Source organism: Macadamia integrifolia, unplaced genomic scaffold (genome assembly GCF_013358625.1).
Source record: "Macadamia integrifolia cultivar HAES 741 unplaced genomic scaffold, SCU_Mint_v3 scaffold_130A, whole genome shotgun sequence".
NCBI classification, from domain to species: domain Eukaryota; kingdom Viridiplantae; phylum Streptophyta; class Magnoliopsida; order Proteales; family Proteaceae; genus Macadamia; species Macadamia integrifolia.
The window spans coordinates 94320-110060 of record NW_024870620.1 but is presented as its reverse complement, the minus strand read 5'-3'; the positions used below and the strand labels follow the sequence as shown (position 1 = coordinate 110060).

Below are 15741 nucleotides of genomic sequence, written 5' to 3'. Positions count from 1 at the left end.
TTTTTTTTTTTTTTTTTTTGGTTTGATGAAACACCTTAATCTTTTCATTTACATTACAAAAATGACAACATTTGGCACAGTACTCGGTTCAAGTCTTTCCCTTTTTTTGATGGGTTACCCTTAAATTTGAAGGTACTTATTGGGTTCCAATATAAGTAATGGGTAATGGCTTATAAATAGATGACTTTGTTATGCTTCTGCAGAAACTTTTATGTGGGAACATCATCGGCAGAGGAAACGGTAAGTGCAGACGAATGTTGCACTTTCCGTGGTAGCATGGCCAAGCTAGACATCTCAACAGGGAAAATATTATGGCAAACCTTCACTCTTCCAGATAACAATGGTCAACAAGGAGGATATGCAGGTGGTGCTATTTGGGGAAGTAGCCCCTCCATTGATGCTACTCGAGGTCTTGTTTATGTTGGCACTGGAAACCTCTACTCTGCTCCTTCTTATGTTCTTGAGTGCCAGAACAATTCTAGTAGTGATCAGGTTAACACAGCTTCTGTTGTTGATGAATGTATTGAACCCGATAATCACGAAAATTCGATCTTGGCTTTTGACATGAATGAGGGAAACATCAAATGGTATAAACAGTTAGGTGGTTATGATTTATGGTATTCTGCTTGCAGTAGTAATCCTGATACTCCTAATTGCACTTCTGGTTCAAACCCAGATGCTGATTTTGGTGAAGCACCTATGATGCTTAGTATAGTTGTTAATGAAACCAAGCTTGATATTGTAACCGCAGTTCAAAAAAGTGGAATTGCATGGGCACTGGACCGGGATTCCGGCGACATTATCTGGTCTACGGTAAGTTGCGAAAGATGAAAATGAACGGTAATTTAAGTGTTTTTTTATGTAGTGATTGCACTCCATGGCCAAGAATAAGAGGGGTTTTAGTCCCACATGTAGTGTATAGCTACTGGGCTTAGTGGTGTCTATTGGATCGTTCGAGCCAGCGTAGTTTCTGATCGGAAACCAAACCAAGAAAAAGTATTTTTTTTTTATTCGGTTTGGTTTTGGGTTCATATCGATTCCTAATGTCCATTTTGGTTTTGACCCAATGTGGGTTCGGTTTAACATTCGTATTTATACAAAATTATGAAAACATCTGGTTTTTTTAATGAGTTTTTAGACTGTTATCAGTTTCTTATCTGGGATATATCATCTTGGTTTTGATTCTTGTTCTTGGTTTGGGGGCTTTTGGACCCCTCCCAATCTTAATCGTATAGGGGAAGGGGGAAGGGGGAAGGAGTCTAAATGAATGGACGTTGAACCATTATTGATGGTAAGGTCATAATACCTCAATCCAAAGCCGGCCCAATAAAGCCTCAGTTCGAGTCGGTTTAACCAGTTTAGTCCTGATTTGACACCCCTAGCTAGTTTATGACCTTGGAAGGGCGTCTCCACCCAGAAACTTGGGCTTTTGAGTTTATTTAGTTATGGCATCCCTTCTTTTCTGTAGGTAGCTGGCCCTGGTGGAGTCATGGGAGGAGGGATCTCAGGAGCTGCAACAGATGGTTTAAGAGTCTACACAAATATTGCTAACAGCAAACATGAAAACTTCACACTTACACCATCAAGCAAGACCACAACAGCAGGTGGATGGGTGGCTATGGAAGCGAACACCGGAGAAGTCCTTTGGTCGACGGCAAACCCAACCAATGCCACTGCTAACGGGCCGGTAACTGTCGCGAATGGCGTGCTATTTGCTGGTTCAACAAATCAAGAAGGAAACATATATGCAATGAGTGCAGAGAAAGGAAAGATATTGTGGTCTTATGAAACAGGAGCAACAGTATATGGAGGCATTTTGGTAAGCCATGGTTGCATTTACTTGGGGAATGGCTTTAATGTGACGCTTGCAGCACTTTTATTGAAGTCTACCCCTGGAACTTCTCTCTTTGCCTTTTGCCTTGATGATTGATCATTTTCCTTTCCTGGATCTTCCATTGTGGTGGAAAGGAAATAAAGATATAAAATGTGATAAAATGGCATTGTTGTAGTAGTAATTAACAAAAAATATATATACCAACAAATTATAATTAAATTGTAATTATCTACGTCAAGAAAATGAAATTATCAAATTTTTTTTTTTTTTGGTGTAATTTTGAACCATTTCCTTTATTCATTTTATAATTTTGAACCATATTGAAGGTTCACATTGAAAGGCTAAGACTTCATGATTCTAATGTGCCTAATTCATTAAAATTTCATTTGGTAAAATGGACGAATTATAAATCTCCAAAATAATACATAGGAATATCATAAATAGAGTCATTGCGACACCCCAAGTGTAGCTCCACTGGTCCAAAAACATTGTGTGTTAACAGATGTCTCAAGCTCAAGTCACCCCACAACTCACACGGGTTAAGTATGATTGTGTGTAATTGGGGTTTACCCTTGAGCTTGAACCTGTAAAACAGGGCAGATTTGAGGGGTTTCTTGTTAGCAAAAAATTTAAACATAGAGCTATTCCGACACCCATAGGTAGTTCCCCACCTAGTAGCTACTTTACCACATCATTCTTCCTAAAGTGGGAAGCAAGAACAAAGAACTCAACACAAACCAGCTTATAAGGTGAGGGAACCGAAGACCATATCAACACCCTCTTATGGCAATTTTTTTTTTTTTGGTGTGGATGTGTGGGACAGAGCAGTCAAAGAATGAACCAAATCAAACGATTGTTCTAGAATGGCTATTCCTCTCAAATGTTCTTTTTTATGCCGCTGAATTCAATGGGTTCAATAACTCCCCCAGACCAGTTTGCCTTGGACGAACTAGAACTACCCTCAATGCTTGACCACCATTAATCATCAAAATGGTTCCACAAACAACCCAAGGCTGCAGTACCTAGCTAGCCTATCAGCAACACTAAAGATCCACATATAAATGTTTATGTTCCCGAAATTGTTCAATGTCCATATTAATATCAAACAGAACAGTAAATAAAGGCCAATTAATCCATCTTCTAATAGAATAAAGTTTTCTGAGCCGCTAGGGTAGGATACAATAACACAAGCTCTCTCCACCTTACATGGAATGTTATTGTTGTCCTCCAATGTACGATACCATTTTACCACACATTATTGCTCAGAGAACCCCCTTCATTCTCAAATAATTAAAGTTTTAAACAAAAAGTTAGAGGAATTTGTTTATTTCTTCTTCCAAAAACTGCTAGCTTGTTGCATGGTGGGAAGAGTATAAAGTCCTAATATTTCAAGAGGACTTTTCTGAGCCGTTTTGTGCATTTTGCTTTCTCGATATATTGCTAGGAGCAGTTCTAAAGCAATTTATACTAAGATTCTTGTGTTCTTTAACCATTAGCACATACATACATATATATATGTTAGCAGTAATGATTAGAAGTACAAATTGTATATCCTCAAAGGAGCTTTAAACTCTTAAGGATTCAACACAGTATCACAATCATCACACAGCAAGCAATTAGACTGCAAATACTCTTGCTGATCATGGGGTGTCAGAGCGTGACTAATCTCTATAGTGCCTATTTGTCACAGAAAAACATCATTTGAAAAGGAAAGAATACTGCATAGGTACAGCAGCCCCACCTAAAATTGTAATCTTTGTCTGTATAAGGTTTATGCATAGCCCCACCTTCAACCCCACCACAGCTCCCCACCACCCCCCGCCCCCCCCCAAAAAAAAAAAAAGAGAAAAAAAAGACAGAACTTACTGGTAATGTAAAAGCGAAACCATAATGTAGAAGGGGCCTGAAGAGAGTGAGGCTGGTAAGATAACAAACATACCTTGGTTAAATAATTGACACATGTCAAAATGTTTTACATAAGCAGAATATAAGATAGAAATATATTTACAACTTGATCATGAATTATGTTCACATACACAGGATACACCATAGGAAAACATATGTACATGTAATAGTCATCAAGAATTTATCTTTACACATACTGATACAACAAAAACGTATACACTAGTATTAACTGTAATTTAACTCAAAGCTCATGACCTAGGTAAAGTAAGAGATATGATATTCATGCCGAGGCAAAGATGCAAGACTAAGAAAACTGTGTATCGATATTTAGTGAACTTTTTTTTTCCCCTAATAAGCGATCTGAAGCACAAATTCATACTTCTAACAGTTTAATTGCATTGCACATCTAACCTCAAATTTACACTACACGAGTGGGTCGAAACCCTCTATTGGAGATGCTGTACATTAAATATCAACTCACGAATCATTTTAATATTTTCCTGTTGGTTTTTCATTTGCTGCAAAAGGAAGCCCTCACAAAGACTAAGCATGTTAGTTACTTCATCTGGCTTTAGATCAGGAAGTTCTTCACTATCATCTTCATGATCCTCAGAGCTGGCAGCCTTTTGGATTTCAATCTCCCCATTATGTGATCCAATTGCCTGAACTATTTCTAGCTCTGTTGGAAAATATGCTACATCACTCTCTCTAGGATAATTAATAAAATCCTTGATATCCATGGGGTTAGAGTAAGGTAGTTGACGGACTTGCTCCATTAATTCAGACATTACTTCCAAATCTTCTAACATTTCTTCAGTTACATCCACTTGAAGAGACATGGACTTAATTTTGCAGTAATGAAAACAATTTACTAGTATTGAATGCTTGACATCTTTCTCCCATGCTTCAACTAACATCCCAATACCTTCAAGAATATTGATCGGTCGAACAGTAGTATGGACCACACCACTTTTCAATGCACGAAGAAGTGTTTGGTTGAAACGCCGTCAATAGCAAGCTTTCAAGCTCTTGATAATCCCAACATCTAGAGGCTGAATTTTTGAAGTGGTGTTAGCTGGAAGGCAGAAAACATGAGTGTTCTCTAGTTGTGGAATGTCTCTCAAAGGTACGAGAGTACTGCAAGTGTCCAAAATGAGGAGAACATTTCTTCCATGCATTTGACTGTCAAACCATTTCAGCCACTCAATGAATAGGGCAACTGTCATTGATGCCTTGGTATTTGCACGATACATACACCCAAGATTCTCAAGATTTACATTATTTAAACAGCGTGGACTTAAGAACTTCCCAATCACCCATAAAGGCAACCTAGTGGAACCATCGCCATTTCAGCATGCAACAACTGTGATACGTTCCCTGATTGCTTTTCTGCCCTCGAGTTGTTTAGTGGCTAAAAGACTGTCTGCCTGAAGGATACGGGGAAAAAAAAAAGGAGCAGACTTAGATTGGCATATTAAGCTTAATTAAAAAGTCACATGTAGCTGATCATACCTGCATGCGGTAAAATAATCCAGTCTGATCCATATTATAAATGTCATCCCAATTGTACTGATCAAGCACTTCATGGATACGAGGAAGCTCTGTTTCAAGTTGCACCATATCAAGGGATCCCCTTTCCTTGCGCTTCCGAAACAATTTAATTCCATGACGTTTCTTGAAGCTTTGAAGCCATCCATTAGAAAATTCAAAAGCCTTAGCATCTGGATAAAACTTAAATAAGAAATCCTTTGCTTTCTGTTTAATCAATTCCCCATTTAAGTCAACTTCATTCTCATAAGAAACAAACCATTCATAAAGTGCTTGCTTCATCATTGGATACTTAACAGCTTTCTGACGTTTAACATTAAGGTTTGGGGGATGATTTTCTTGCTCTAAAAGCTCTTTTGACCTCTTAAGAGTATTAGAAATTGTACCTTGGGTGACCTTGATATTGTACACTTCATGGAGCCACTTAAGAAGGTCATGTTGGGTAAGATTCGGTTCTTCAGCTTTCTTCTTGCACAAGGCGATCCGAATCCTGTAATCCATAGTTGGACATGGACGACCAATGTCTTTGTCTAAAAGCTCCCTTGATTTTTTAAGAGTATTGGAAATTGTACTTTGGGTCACCTTTATATTGTAAACATCTTGAAGCCATTTCAGAAGATCAGATTGAGTAAGATTTGGTTCATCAGCCTTCTTCTTGCATAAGGCAATCCGAACCGCAACATCCATAGTTGATGATGCAATTCTATGGTTGACGATTTCCATCTACAATTCTGCGATGGCTAAATGAAGTCAAACATACACGCGCAAGAGAGGGGTAACTCTAGAAAGTAGAAACAATTGTACATGATTGAAAACACAAAAGTTTGCAACATACGAAACTTAATCATAATAGTCTAATATATAAAGAAATATAGGTAACGATACTGATCAAAGAACACCCCAAACCCACTCATCCCCCCCCCCCCCCTACACAAAGAGATCTTATTTTCTCTTATAATTTTGCATCTTTGAAATATTCTCTAAGGACAAAATCCTGCAACGTCCCAAACAATCGATATTATGTAATAGCCTCGCCAAGTTTCCATGGAACATCATAAATGAGGAGAAACCCTATTGCAAACGCAGCAAACCAGAGTTATTTGAAAAGTAATTATAATAAACCAAATTGAACGATACTTGAAACCTTATTCTTTTCCAGCCACAAGGAACTGACTTATTGTCTAACTAAGCACAATATCACACAGTAATCAGAACGCTTATCCAACAAGTTTCTCATGTCATCAATTTGATGTGAATCTGATTACCTCTCCATAACGCTAACTGGCAGTTTAATAACTAATGTTAATTCATAGTCTTAACAACTTTCATTGCTTAATCATTACAAGAAATAAGAAAACAGAAGAAACTTAAGCATTACAAGAAAAATGTATTAATAAATTGACAAAAATTAACTCCGCAGAGAAAAATTCGATATCAACAAAATAAAAGGCTATAAAGTACCAAGTCTATGCATGGGAATAACATTTCCAATTCCACAAATCTTTCTTCTTTACCAATAAGAGAAAATGAGAAAGGAGGAGATACCAACGAGTAACAATTTTGTAGAGAAACAGAGAACAAAGTATTTATAGCATATTATATGCTAGACAGACAAAGGACAAAATATTGAACACTATGAACTTGGAAAAAAAACAATAGATCTAGGACATTGGTTCCCAAAATCTAGGACTCTTCACATAAAAAATGACTGTACAGAGATAAATGATTGTAAAGGGGTCCATATGCATAAATTCATTAGAAAGGAAACCTAACACCAATTAATGCAGTACTCTGCCCAAAGCAATATTGCCAGAAGAAAGGCAGATTAATGCGTCAGTATCCTTGAACCCTGGAATTAAGGTTTAGTTGATAGGACCTGCAGGGTGGAATCCAAATAACAGAATCAAAATAGAGAACAGATGTAGAATGGGACTGAGACTGTACAAGGAAATGTTGATCAGCATAAGAAAACAGAATTAACTAAGGGAAAATAACAGAGCTCAATAAAGGTAGATGAGGGCTAGTCAGGATGAGATCTTTAAAAATAATTATCTGGTAACAATAAAACTGCTGTAGAGCTCTCTGATATCTTATCTATCTGCTCAAACAGAAAAATCAGAATCTCTCCAGGATAGAAAGAAAAGATTGAACTAGAAAGGCCATTACTCATTGCTGTGTTATCCCTGGCAATGTTGAGCAGTCCTTGTATGTGTTGGAATTGATGTAAACACAAATGTCGATTTCGGTTTGTCCAAGTTGAGTACTCACTAATGGTTCATGGTTCAGAAAATATGTTATGTACAACGTATTGGTTCGTGGTTTAATGGTTCAATCATGAACCAATTTAATGGTTCAATTTTATATTTCAGCCTTTTATTATAGGCTCGGCCTAGTCGTACTGCTCATGGGTTACTTGGTCCAATAATATGGTTCAGCTACATTTTGGGGTGAGGACTTTGGAATTATTTGATTAAATTATATGGTAGTAGGTTTCAAGGTTCATCAAGCATTATGCAGTTTATAATTCAGCAGCTTATCAACAATGATGTTACTAAGCACTATAGAGTTTACAATTTCAGCCATTGGAATTCTTTCTAGTATGTAGACAGAAGTATGCGTTTGCAAGTTTTGATGGAGTTGGATTCTTATACACGTGGACAGCAGCTATATCAAGTTAAAGAGTTCAGATTGTAGTAGAACTCTCTTCCTCAAATGTGGACAGCAAGTTATTGAGTTTTGATATAGCACAGCAGCATGAAGACGTGGACAATAGAAAGGATTATTCCCTTGGACATAAACTATTTTATACGCTATATTGTGATTCTTTTTGCTACCATGAGAAGATAAGGTCTGTGGATCAATGAGGTTTAGTCCCTATAGGATTTTTCTAACCTGAATTCTTATATATGGCTAGTAGTCTAATCTGAGAAATATTTCACATTAAGTTGAACTGGGAATCCTTGTGCATGTGTGGCAAATCAAGGAGGTTGATTCCAATTGGAGATTTCTGCCTGATTTACAAGAATCTTTGGTGGGAAAAATAAAAAGGATTTTTTTAAGGCCACGTGTCTGCATCCTATTAATTCAGCTACTGTACTAGAATAAGAAGGCTGCTATTTAAAAGAGTCAAGACTCTAAATAAGCTTCTTCCTCAAGATGGACATCAAGTACTTCAAAGGAAGGAAGTTGAGATCTATTAGGACTTTTGAGTTTCACAAGAAGACCTATCCTATTTGTGTTACTTGGCTGCAGAAAAGCACGATTATGATATAGAATAACCTTCGTGTAATATATAGTCCCATTTTGCAGATTCGTGACTGTCTCTTAAGCAGCAAAATAGAGTGAAGGTAGCCGTTGTGAGAGAGGGAAAATAAGGAAGAAGGATCCTTGGTGCTACATTGTTTTAAGTTTACAATGGAGAATTGAAGAAGGATCTTGCTGCTATTGTAGCTTCTGCCGCATATTGCTTTCTCAGAATACGTTGGTTTCCAAGGTGATGATGCCATATTGTCTATCAATTTCTGAGGTTAGTTTATATTGTTTCCATTGGACATGTGTATTGTTGTTGCACCCATCATGATTGAATGAAGATATATATATATATATATATATAAATATATTTCTGAAATTAAGAAGTTACAATTACATCCATTTGTTAGTTTGAATCTGTGAAGAAAGGGAGTTGCTGGTTGTGATTTGAAGTTGCGTGGTGGCAAACCTTGTCTGATAAGGTGTTTACAGGTTGAAGACAAAGAAGACGGGTGCTTGTTTATCTAAAGTTGTTTTTTCTTTGTCATTGAATGTAAGTCTATTCTTGGGTTGTGGGTAGACTTGAAGTTTTAGGGTTTTCATCGTAAACCTACATTATTAGTGATTGATTGTAAGCTCTTTTATGTGGGTGCGTAATATGCGTAGTTGGGGTTGTACCTCCAAATACAGTGGATGTTGTGTTGAATCTTGTAAGGGGTTTGGTGCTCCTACGTCGTGGGTGCGATACAAATTGGGGGTTGGTGCTCTTGATTGTGGGTGCAGTCGAATTATTGAGGTTGGATTTGAGTCGTAGCTCAAACGGTCTTTCGCATCATGGATGTAGGCACATTGCTGAACCACGTATCACTTTGTGTTGTGGTTTGTGTTTGGTTTTCAGGTATTATCTAATGAGTGTGCACGTGAGGCAAGTTGTTAGGATCATTTTTAGAAATCATTGATTCACCCCCCTCAGTGATCCATTGGATATAACAAGTTGGTCCAGCCTATGCGGGGTCCTGGAAAAGAAAAGTTTGAACTGTTAGGTAAAAAGACAAAAACAGGGCAGGACACCATGAAAAGAAGAGAAGAATTGATTTAGCAAACACCAAATCCAGTAAAGAAAAATCTGCTGCAGCTTGTAGAGAAATCTATTTGCACCACCATGAATATGGCATAAGAAAACTCGTATTTGGACTAGAAAAACATAATACAATTGTGCCTTCCAAATAAAGCTTATAAATTAAGATCCCAAAACGAATATGGAGATAACTGATGACTAATAGAAGAGATATGAGCAGTCTATGATGGTCGAGTACTTGTACGAGATGCGACGATGGGGGAATTATTTTTGCAAATTGCTAAATGGAGAAACCTCGACTGATAGGAGGGAATTGGAGGTGGGGGGAATGGGGATCAGACCAACCCTCAAGGATAACTTCTACAGGTTGGCGAAAGCAAAGTTAAGGAGGCCTTGCAAAAGATAAAGGTAGGCAAAACACCAGGACCAGATGAGATCCCAATTGAAGTGTGGAAGGGTCTTGGATTTCATAGGGTTTCTTGGCTAACTAAACTGTTTAACAAGGTTTTGATCACAAAGAAAATGCCAGATGATTGGAGGAGAAGTATTGTAGTCCCGATTTATAAGAACAAAAGTGATATCCAAGACTGCAATAACTATAGAGGAATTAAACTAATGGGGCATACCATGAAATTTTGGGAAAAGGTCATTGAAACACACTTAAGGGAAAAAACTGAGATTTCAGAGAACCAATTTGGTTTTATGCCAGGGAGATCCACGACGAAGCTATCTACATCTTATGGAGGCTTGTAAAAGTTTACAGACATCACAGAAAGGACCTCCATATAGTCTTTATTGACCTAGAGAAAGCCTATGACAAAGTACCCATAGAATTAATTTGGCAGGTCCTACGGGAGAGAAGGGGCTCCAATATCTTGATGGACATAATTAAGGACATGTACAAGGGAGTGGTGACGAGTGTGAAAACTTCAGAAGCCCAAAGTAATGAATTCCCAATTACCATTGGATTACATCAAGGATCTTCCCGAAGCCCATACCTGTTCACGCTCATTATGGATGAGTTAACGAAACACATCAAAGATCAAGTACCATGGTGCATGCTATTCGGCAATGATATTGTACTGATAGATGAGATTGTGGAAGGAATTAACACTAAATTGGAACTTTGGAAGTCAAGCTTAGAATCAAGAGATTTTATGATAAGCAGAACAAAAACAGAATATATATGTGTCCCTTTAGTTAGGCTAGGAGGGGTGATGAGGTTGTGAAGTTGGCTGACCGGCATCTACCACAGAGAGACTATTTTAAATACCTGGGGTCAATCATTAACAAAGATGGGGATATAGAGGATGATGTGTCCCATAGAATTAAAGTGGGATGGATAAAGTGGAGAAGCATGTCGTGAGTGTTACATGACAAGCATGTATGCCAGTTAAACTCAGGGGAAAGATCTACAGGACAATAATACAACCAGCTATAACTTATAGAGCAGAAGAGTGTTGGGCAGTCAAGAAGAGTTTTTTGAACAAACTCAGAGTAGTAGAGATTAGGATGTTACATGGGATGTGCAGCAAGACCAGGAGGGACAGAGTAAGGAATGATTGTATTAGAAACAAAGTGGGATTCGCCTCGATTTAGGACAAGCTCCGCAAGAGCCAGTTGAGGTGGTATGGTCATGTGCAATGGAGACCTATGGATGCCACAGTCAGGAGAAGCGACCAGATTCATACAGAGGGCTCCAAAAAAGGTAGAGGCATACCTAAAATAACTATTGATGAAGTATGACCGCAGATAGATTCATGTGGAGGATAAAGACCCCGTAGCCGACCCCTTATAGGGGATGTTCTATTTTTACTTCTAAAACATATCTCTAGTATCGTCTTATACTTCCTTGTTGTATTTCATTTATCTTATATTTCTTTTGCTTTGTTGAATATTTGGATCTATTTAGCTAATTGGGAATAAGGTTATGGTTGTTGTTGTTGTTGATGTTGTTGTTGTTGTTGTATATGAGCAGTCTAAGAACTCAGAAAAGCAAGCAAAAACAGAAGTTGTGCTAGCCACTAAAGAGGATTAGAGAACTGACCTGCAAGATCAGCCCTCAGAGTCACCGAGGAAACCTGAGAGTTGGCCCTTGGAGAGTCACCAAGGAAACTACAGACTTTAGAGTCCACCTAAGTTGGATGTTAGTCCAGACAGCACAAAGTTGAAGGAAGACAAAATGGAATTTCTATTTCATGATATCATGGGGAGGGCCTCTAGCCTTCCAACCTATTCACAGATTTCAGTACCAAATCTTACCAATTCTTAAACAGCTTTGAAATAAAATACAATAAAGAAAGCCAAAACCAGATCGATGGAACTTGCTTTTGCACTCCTATTATCAATAACATAAGTTGCAAAAGGAAAACCCAACTAGAAATTCTACTGAATCTAGGACTTGCATATAACTGAAATAAAAACAAGAAGTAAACAAACTGAGCCCATAACTTGGACTAAAAACTCCTTGAACTAGGAAAACAAGCATATCCTAGTTCCTAGCCCTCCTCTTATTCCTGGCTGACGCTGCATCACAAATTGATGAAACAGGTCCCTAAACTTCCACATGTGGAAAACAAAAGTGGAAAAGAAGGCTTAATAGCTTAAGCTGTAAGATCCTTTATTCTTTCTGCTTCTTTTTGGTTTCATGTCAGTATTAACCTCTACTTGTTTCTTTAATTTGTAAGCTTTATTTGGAAGTTGCAATTGCATTAGGTTTCCTAGTCCAAGTAGGAGTTATCTTATGTCAATAGATTTCTAATAAGCAAAGGCAGATTCCTCAACTGGATTACATTGATTCTCAATCAATTCTTCTTTTCCATTCTTAGTTCTGTCACTCAAGTTCCAGCATACTTATCAAAAGAATAGGAAGATGATAGCCCCAATTGTTATGATCAAAGAAGCTTCTATGCAATCTACATCTCCCGGAGTAGCATATCACCTATTAATAGCATTCCATTACCTGCTCTCCGAAGATAAGTTACAGAGAGTAATTTCAGTTTTACAACAGTCACAGTGAGATTAAAACTTTTACTTCTATAGCCTTGAGCTATTCTCTGCAACTATTCTCTTTCTTTCATCTGAACTGCTGTTTAGTTCTATTTTTACTTTAATCTTCCTCCTAGAAATTCTGGAAGCTATTTCTTAGTTATATTCAATTCTAACTACTACATATTTCAAGTTCTTATTAATTATCATATTATCTGCACCCCACTTTTGAAGCCTGACTAGGAACAGAAAATGGTAGGAATAGTTTTTCTAATTAGATAAATTTTTCTAGAGCGTTCTTTTCTTGACTATCATATAAAAAGAAGTTTCGGATTGCCTAGTATTCCACCAATTAGTAATCCAAGATCCCATACTTTAATTAAATGAGAGAGAGATCCACCAGGGTAATCATACTAAGCATATTAACTGAGAGTTGTGACAAACCCAAGATCTGTAACCAGTAACTGGAAAGAGGAGAGGAGAGAAAGAGACTGAGGAAGAAGAAGAGAAGAATAAGACTGCAAGGAGAAGAGCAGCCGATGGTTCTAGGTAGCTTCCCTCCATCGCATGTTTATAATAACAAGAACCAAGCAATTACAACAATAGCTGTAATAGGAAAGACAATACTAGTCTAACTACAGCTAGGAAACAACCCAAATAACAAGGAAAGAAAATAATAACCAAAAATAACTCTACTCTTAATACTCAACTCATTGCACAATGGGGACACTCCTTCCCCCCCCCCCCCAAAAAAAATCGTGAACACTCTTTAACAATTTCAAACCTGGCTACGCAACATAGTAAAGTTGACTCTACTGAACCTTCTAGCTTCTGGTCAAATCTCAGATCGGTCTGCCATTAGGCTTTGAACTGAAATTGCTTCCTCCAAAACCTTAATCTTAATTTTTGAGTTTCCCGACATATTACCAGTTTTCTTAATTTTATTTGAGTTATTCTATATATAATCTAGTCTTCAATTCAAATTCTACTATTCACATTGCTTTTCGGAGTTCCATATTGCAGTCCTACTCAAAGTGGGAATCTCTATTCCTACTCTTTGTGGGATTAGGAAATCTTTCTTCTACATAACAGATCAACGATCCAGTAAGTGCAAATCCCAGAAATTAATCTCACATTGAACTTAAAATAAAAAACCAACTCTCAAAATGGAAATTCCCAACAAGGGAACAAAAGTAGAGAAACAAAACCCAAAATGATTTAGTTTTAGACTGAATGTGTAGTTCCTTCTCTAGGATTCTCGCTGGTTTGGTTTGTTTTCTAACAGCACATATCATCTTTCCTCATTACTAAACCTCTATTAATAATTCTATAATGTTATAATAGGGCAACGGAAATACTGTTTAAAGTTCTGTATATGGTTGCTGCTATTTGCATACTGTAGTATGATTTTTCTGGATGCATATACTGATGGCATCATGGCAGCTTTTTAGTGTCACATTTCATTGTTGAGGGCAACGATCTATAAAGCTGACCCCATTTGGTTGAAATAAGGCTGAACTGTTGTTGTTGTTGTCGTCAAAATTGATGCACCAGAAGAAAAGAATGTTTCTGCAATAAACCAGATATACCTGCTCCAGTAAATGTAGCCAAAAAACCAGAATCAAGCTTGTGTGCGTATGTGTGAGTGTGTGTGTGTGTGTGTGTGTGTGTGTGTGTGTGAGAGAGAGAGAGAGAGAGAGAGAGGACTATTTTTCCAAGCATCAGCAGCTTAAGTCAGTGTTTTGAAACCTGGACCAGAACATTTTATTAACATGTTCACTAGCCATCCACTTATTGTACTCAAATGTCCTAAAAACCATGAAATGTTTGCACCATGAGGTTTCCTAGACGTGGGTTCGACCCATTTGGTCAAGGTTAGATCATGACCCAACTCTATGGCTAGATTAGCAATCTTTCTAGAAATTATTGTTTTGACTTCTTGATTAAATGGCTATTAATTAGCCCCTTTTTGAAAGGGTACCAATTGTACCAGTTAGCAACATATTCTCAGAGAATCATGTTCCCAAAGGTTTTACAAGCTTTCCCAAATTTAATAGACTATAAATTTAGTTGTAAAATTCTCTACTCTCTCAACTCTTTTTTCGGAAACCAAATCTAAAGTGGATGGGAGATAATTGGTATGTGATTACTAGAATTAAGTACTACCATTAGTTGTCTTCCCAAAAAGATAATGTAGCTCTAAATTATTTATATGCTGATGTCATCAGGGCCAACCGGGCAAACCGATCCAAGAGTTGTGCCCAGGCCGCTTTTTAAACATTGGCCTACATTATTGTCTCCTTCAGTGTCACATGTTGTAACCCTGGTGCTGTGAAGAGAGACAGGTGAAAATGAAGATACTAAAATAGCATAAAAATGTTCCCTTCTTTCGATTCGTTTTTCTCCATCTTCTATTTTGGGGGCCTCCAGCCCACCCCTAACTGACAGATGACCAAAATGCCTCTAGAAGTCCACAAAAACACATGAAAATAAATGCTTTGGCCACAGTTTCGACGATTCCAATCGACCATTCTCAGTTCTAGGCATGGTATTGAGCCCATAAGCTTAATCCTAGTTCAAACCATATTTGCAATTCAATCACAGGATGACAGGATGCGAATCCTGGAACTGATATGGTGGGGGATAGGTAAGACGAACTGTTCAGGCTAAACATCCCTCTAACAGGATCCCAAGCAAACCCAAATTTAAAAAAAAAAAAAAAAGTCAACAAAAGACAACCTTCTCAAATGAAGGTGATACTCTAGTAATTACTCATAGATAAATAGAATAGGTATCTGTTGGGAAACATGTCCACACTCCTTGCCATGTTTTGGTGTTAACAACCAAACATACATCTTTAACTTGATTGTTAAAGTGTGATTAGCTTGAAGAAACCCTTAGAAGATCGAAGGTCGAATCAAGACATGAAGCTAAGCTTAAAGACATGAAACAGCAAACAAGAAGGAAAGAAGATGAAGGGCCAAAGAATGGAAGATTCGAGTGAAGAAGAAGACCACTAGGATAGATTAGTTATTTTTAATGTAATTTGTAATTTCCACATACTTATATGCACTCACCTCATGCATATGCATTGCATCATATTAGAATGACCATAGAGCATGCCTTGACTAGGTATGGA

The 15741-nt window shown here is 37.5% G+C and overlaps 2 protein-coding genes across 8 annotated transcripts in view; one reads left to right on the top strand and one right to left on the bottom strand.

Moving 5' to 3' along the window:
• Positions 1-2101, top strand: part of LOC122070845 (polyvinylalcohol dehydrogenase-like) — a 4164-nt gene extending 2063 nt beyond the window's left edge. Inside the window, exons 3-4 of the mRNA XM_042635088.1 lie at positions 204-813; positions 1469-2101. Of these exons, the coding sequence (XP_042491022.1) occupies positions 204-813; positions 1469-1930 (1072 nt within the window). The 3' untranslated portion in view covers positions 1931-2101. The remainder of the gene's footprint in view (positions 1-203; positions 814-1468) is intronic.
• A 1734-nt stretch (positions 2102-3835) lies between these two features.
• The window catches only part of LOC122070847 (ARS-binding protein 1-like), a 70530-nt gene continuing 58624 nt past the window's right edge, over positions 3836-15741 (bottom strand). For 2 of the 7 annotated variants that reach the window (XM_042635091.1, XM_042635096.1), the window contains 3 exons: positions 7056-7163; positions 5252-6018; positions 3836-5166 (listed from right to left, as the gene is read on the bottom strand). In XM_042635091.1, coding sequence (XP_042491025.1) covers positions 5089-5166; positions 5252-6010 — 837 coding nt within the window. In that variant the 5' untranslated portion in view covers positions 6011-6018; positions 7056-7163 and the 3' untranslated portion in view covers positions 3836-5088. The remainder of the gene's footprint in view (positions 5167-5251; positions 6019-7055; positions 7164-15741) is intronic. The other 5 variants (XM_042635094.1, XM_042635095.1, XM_042635093.1 and 2 more) reach the window with 3 other exon arrangements.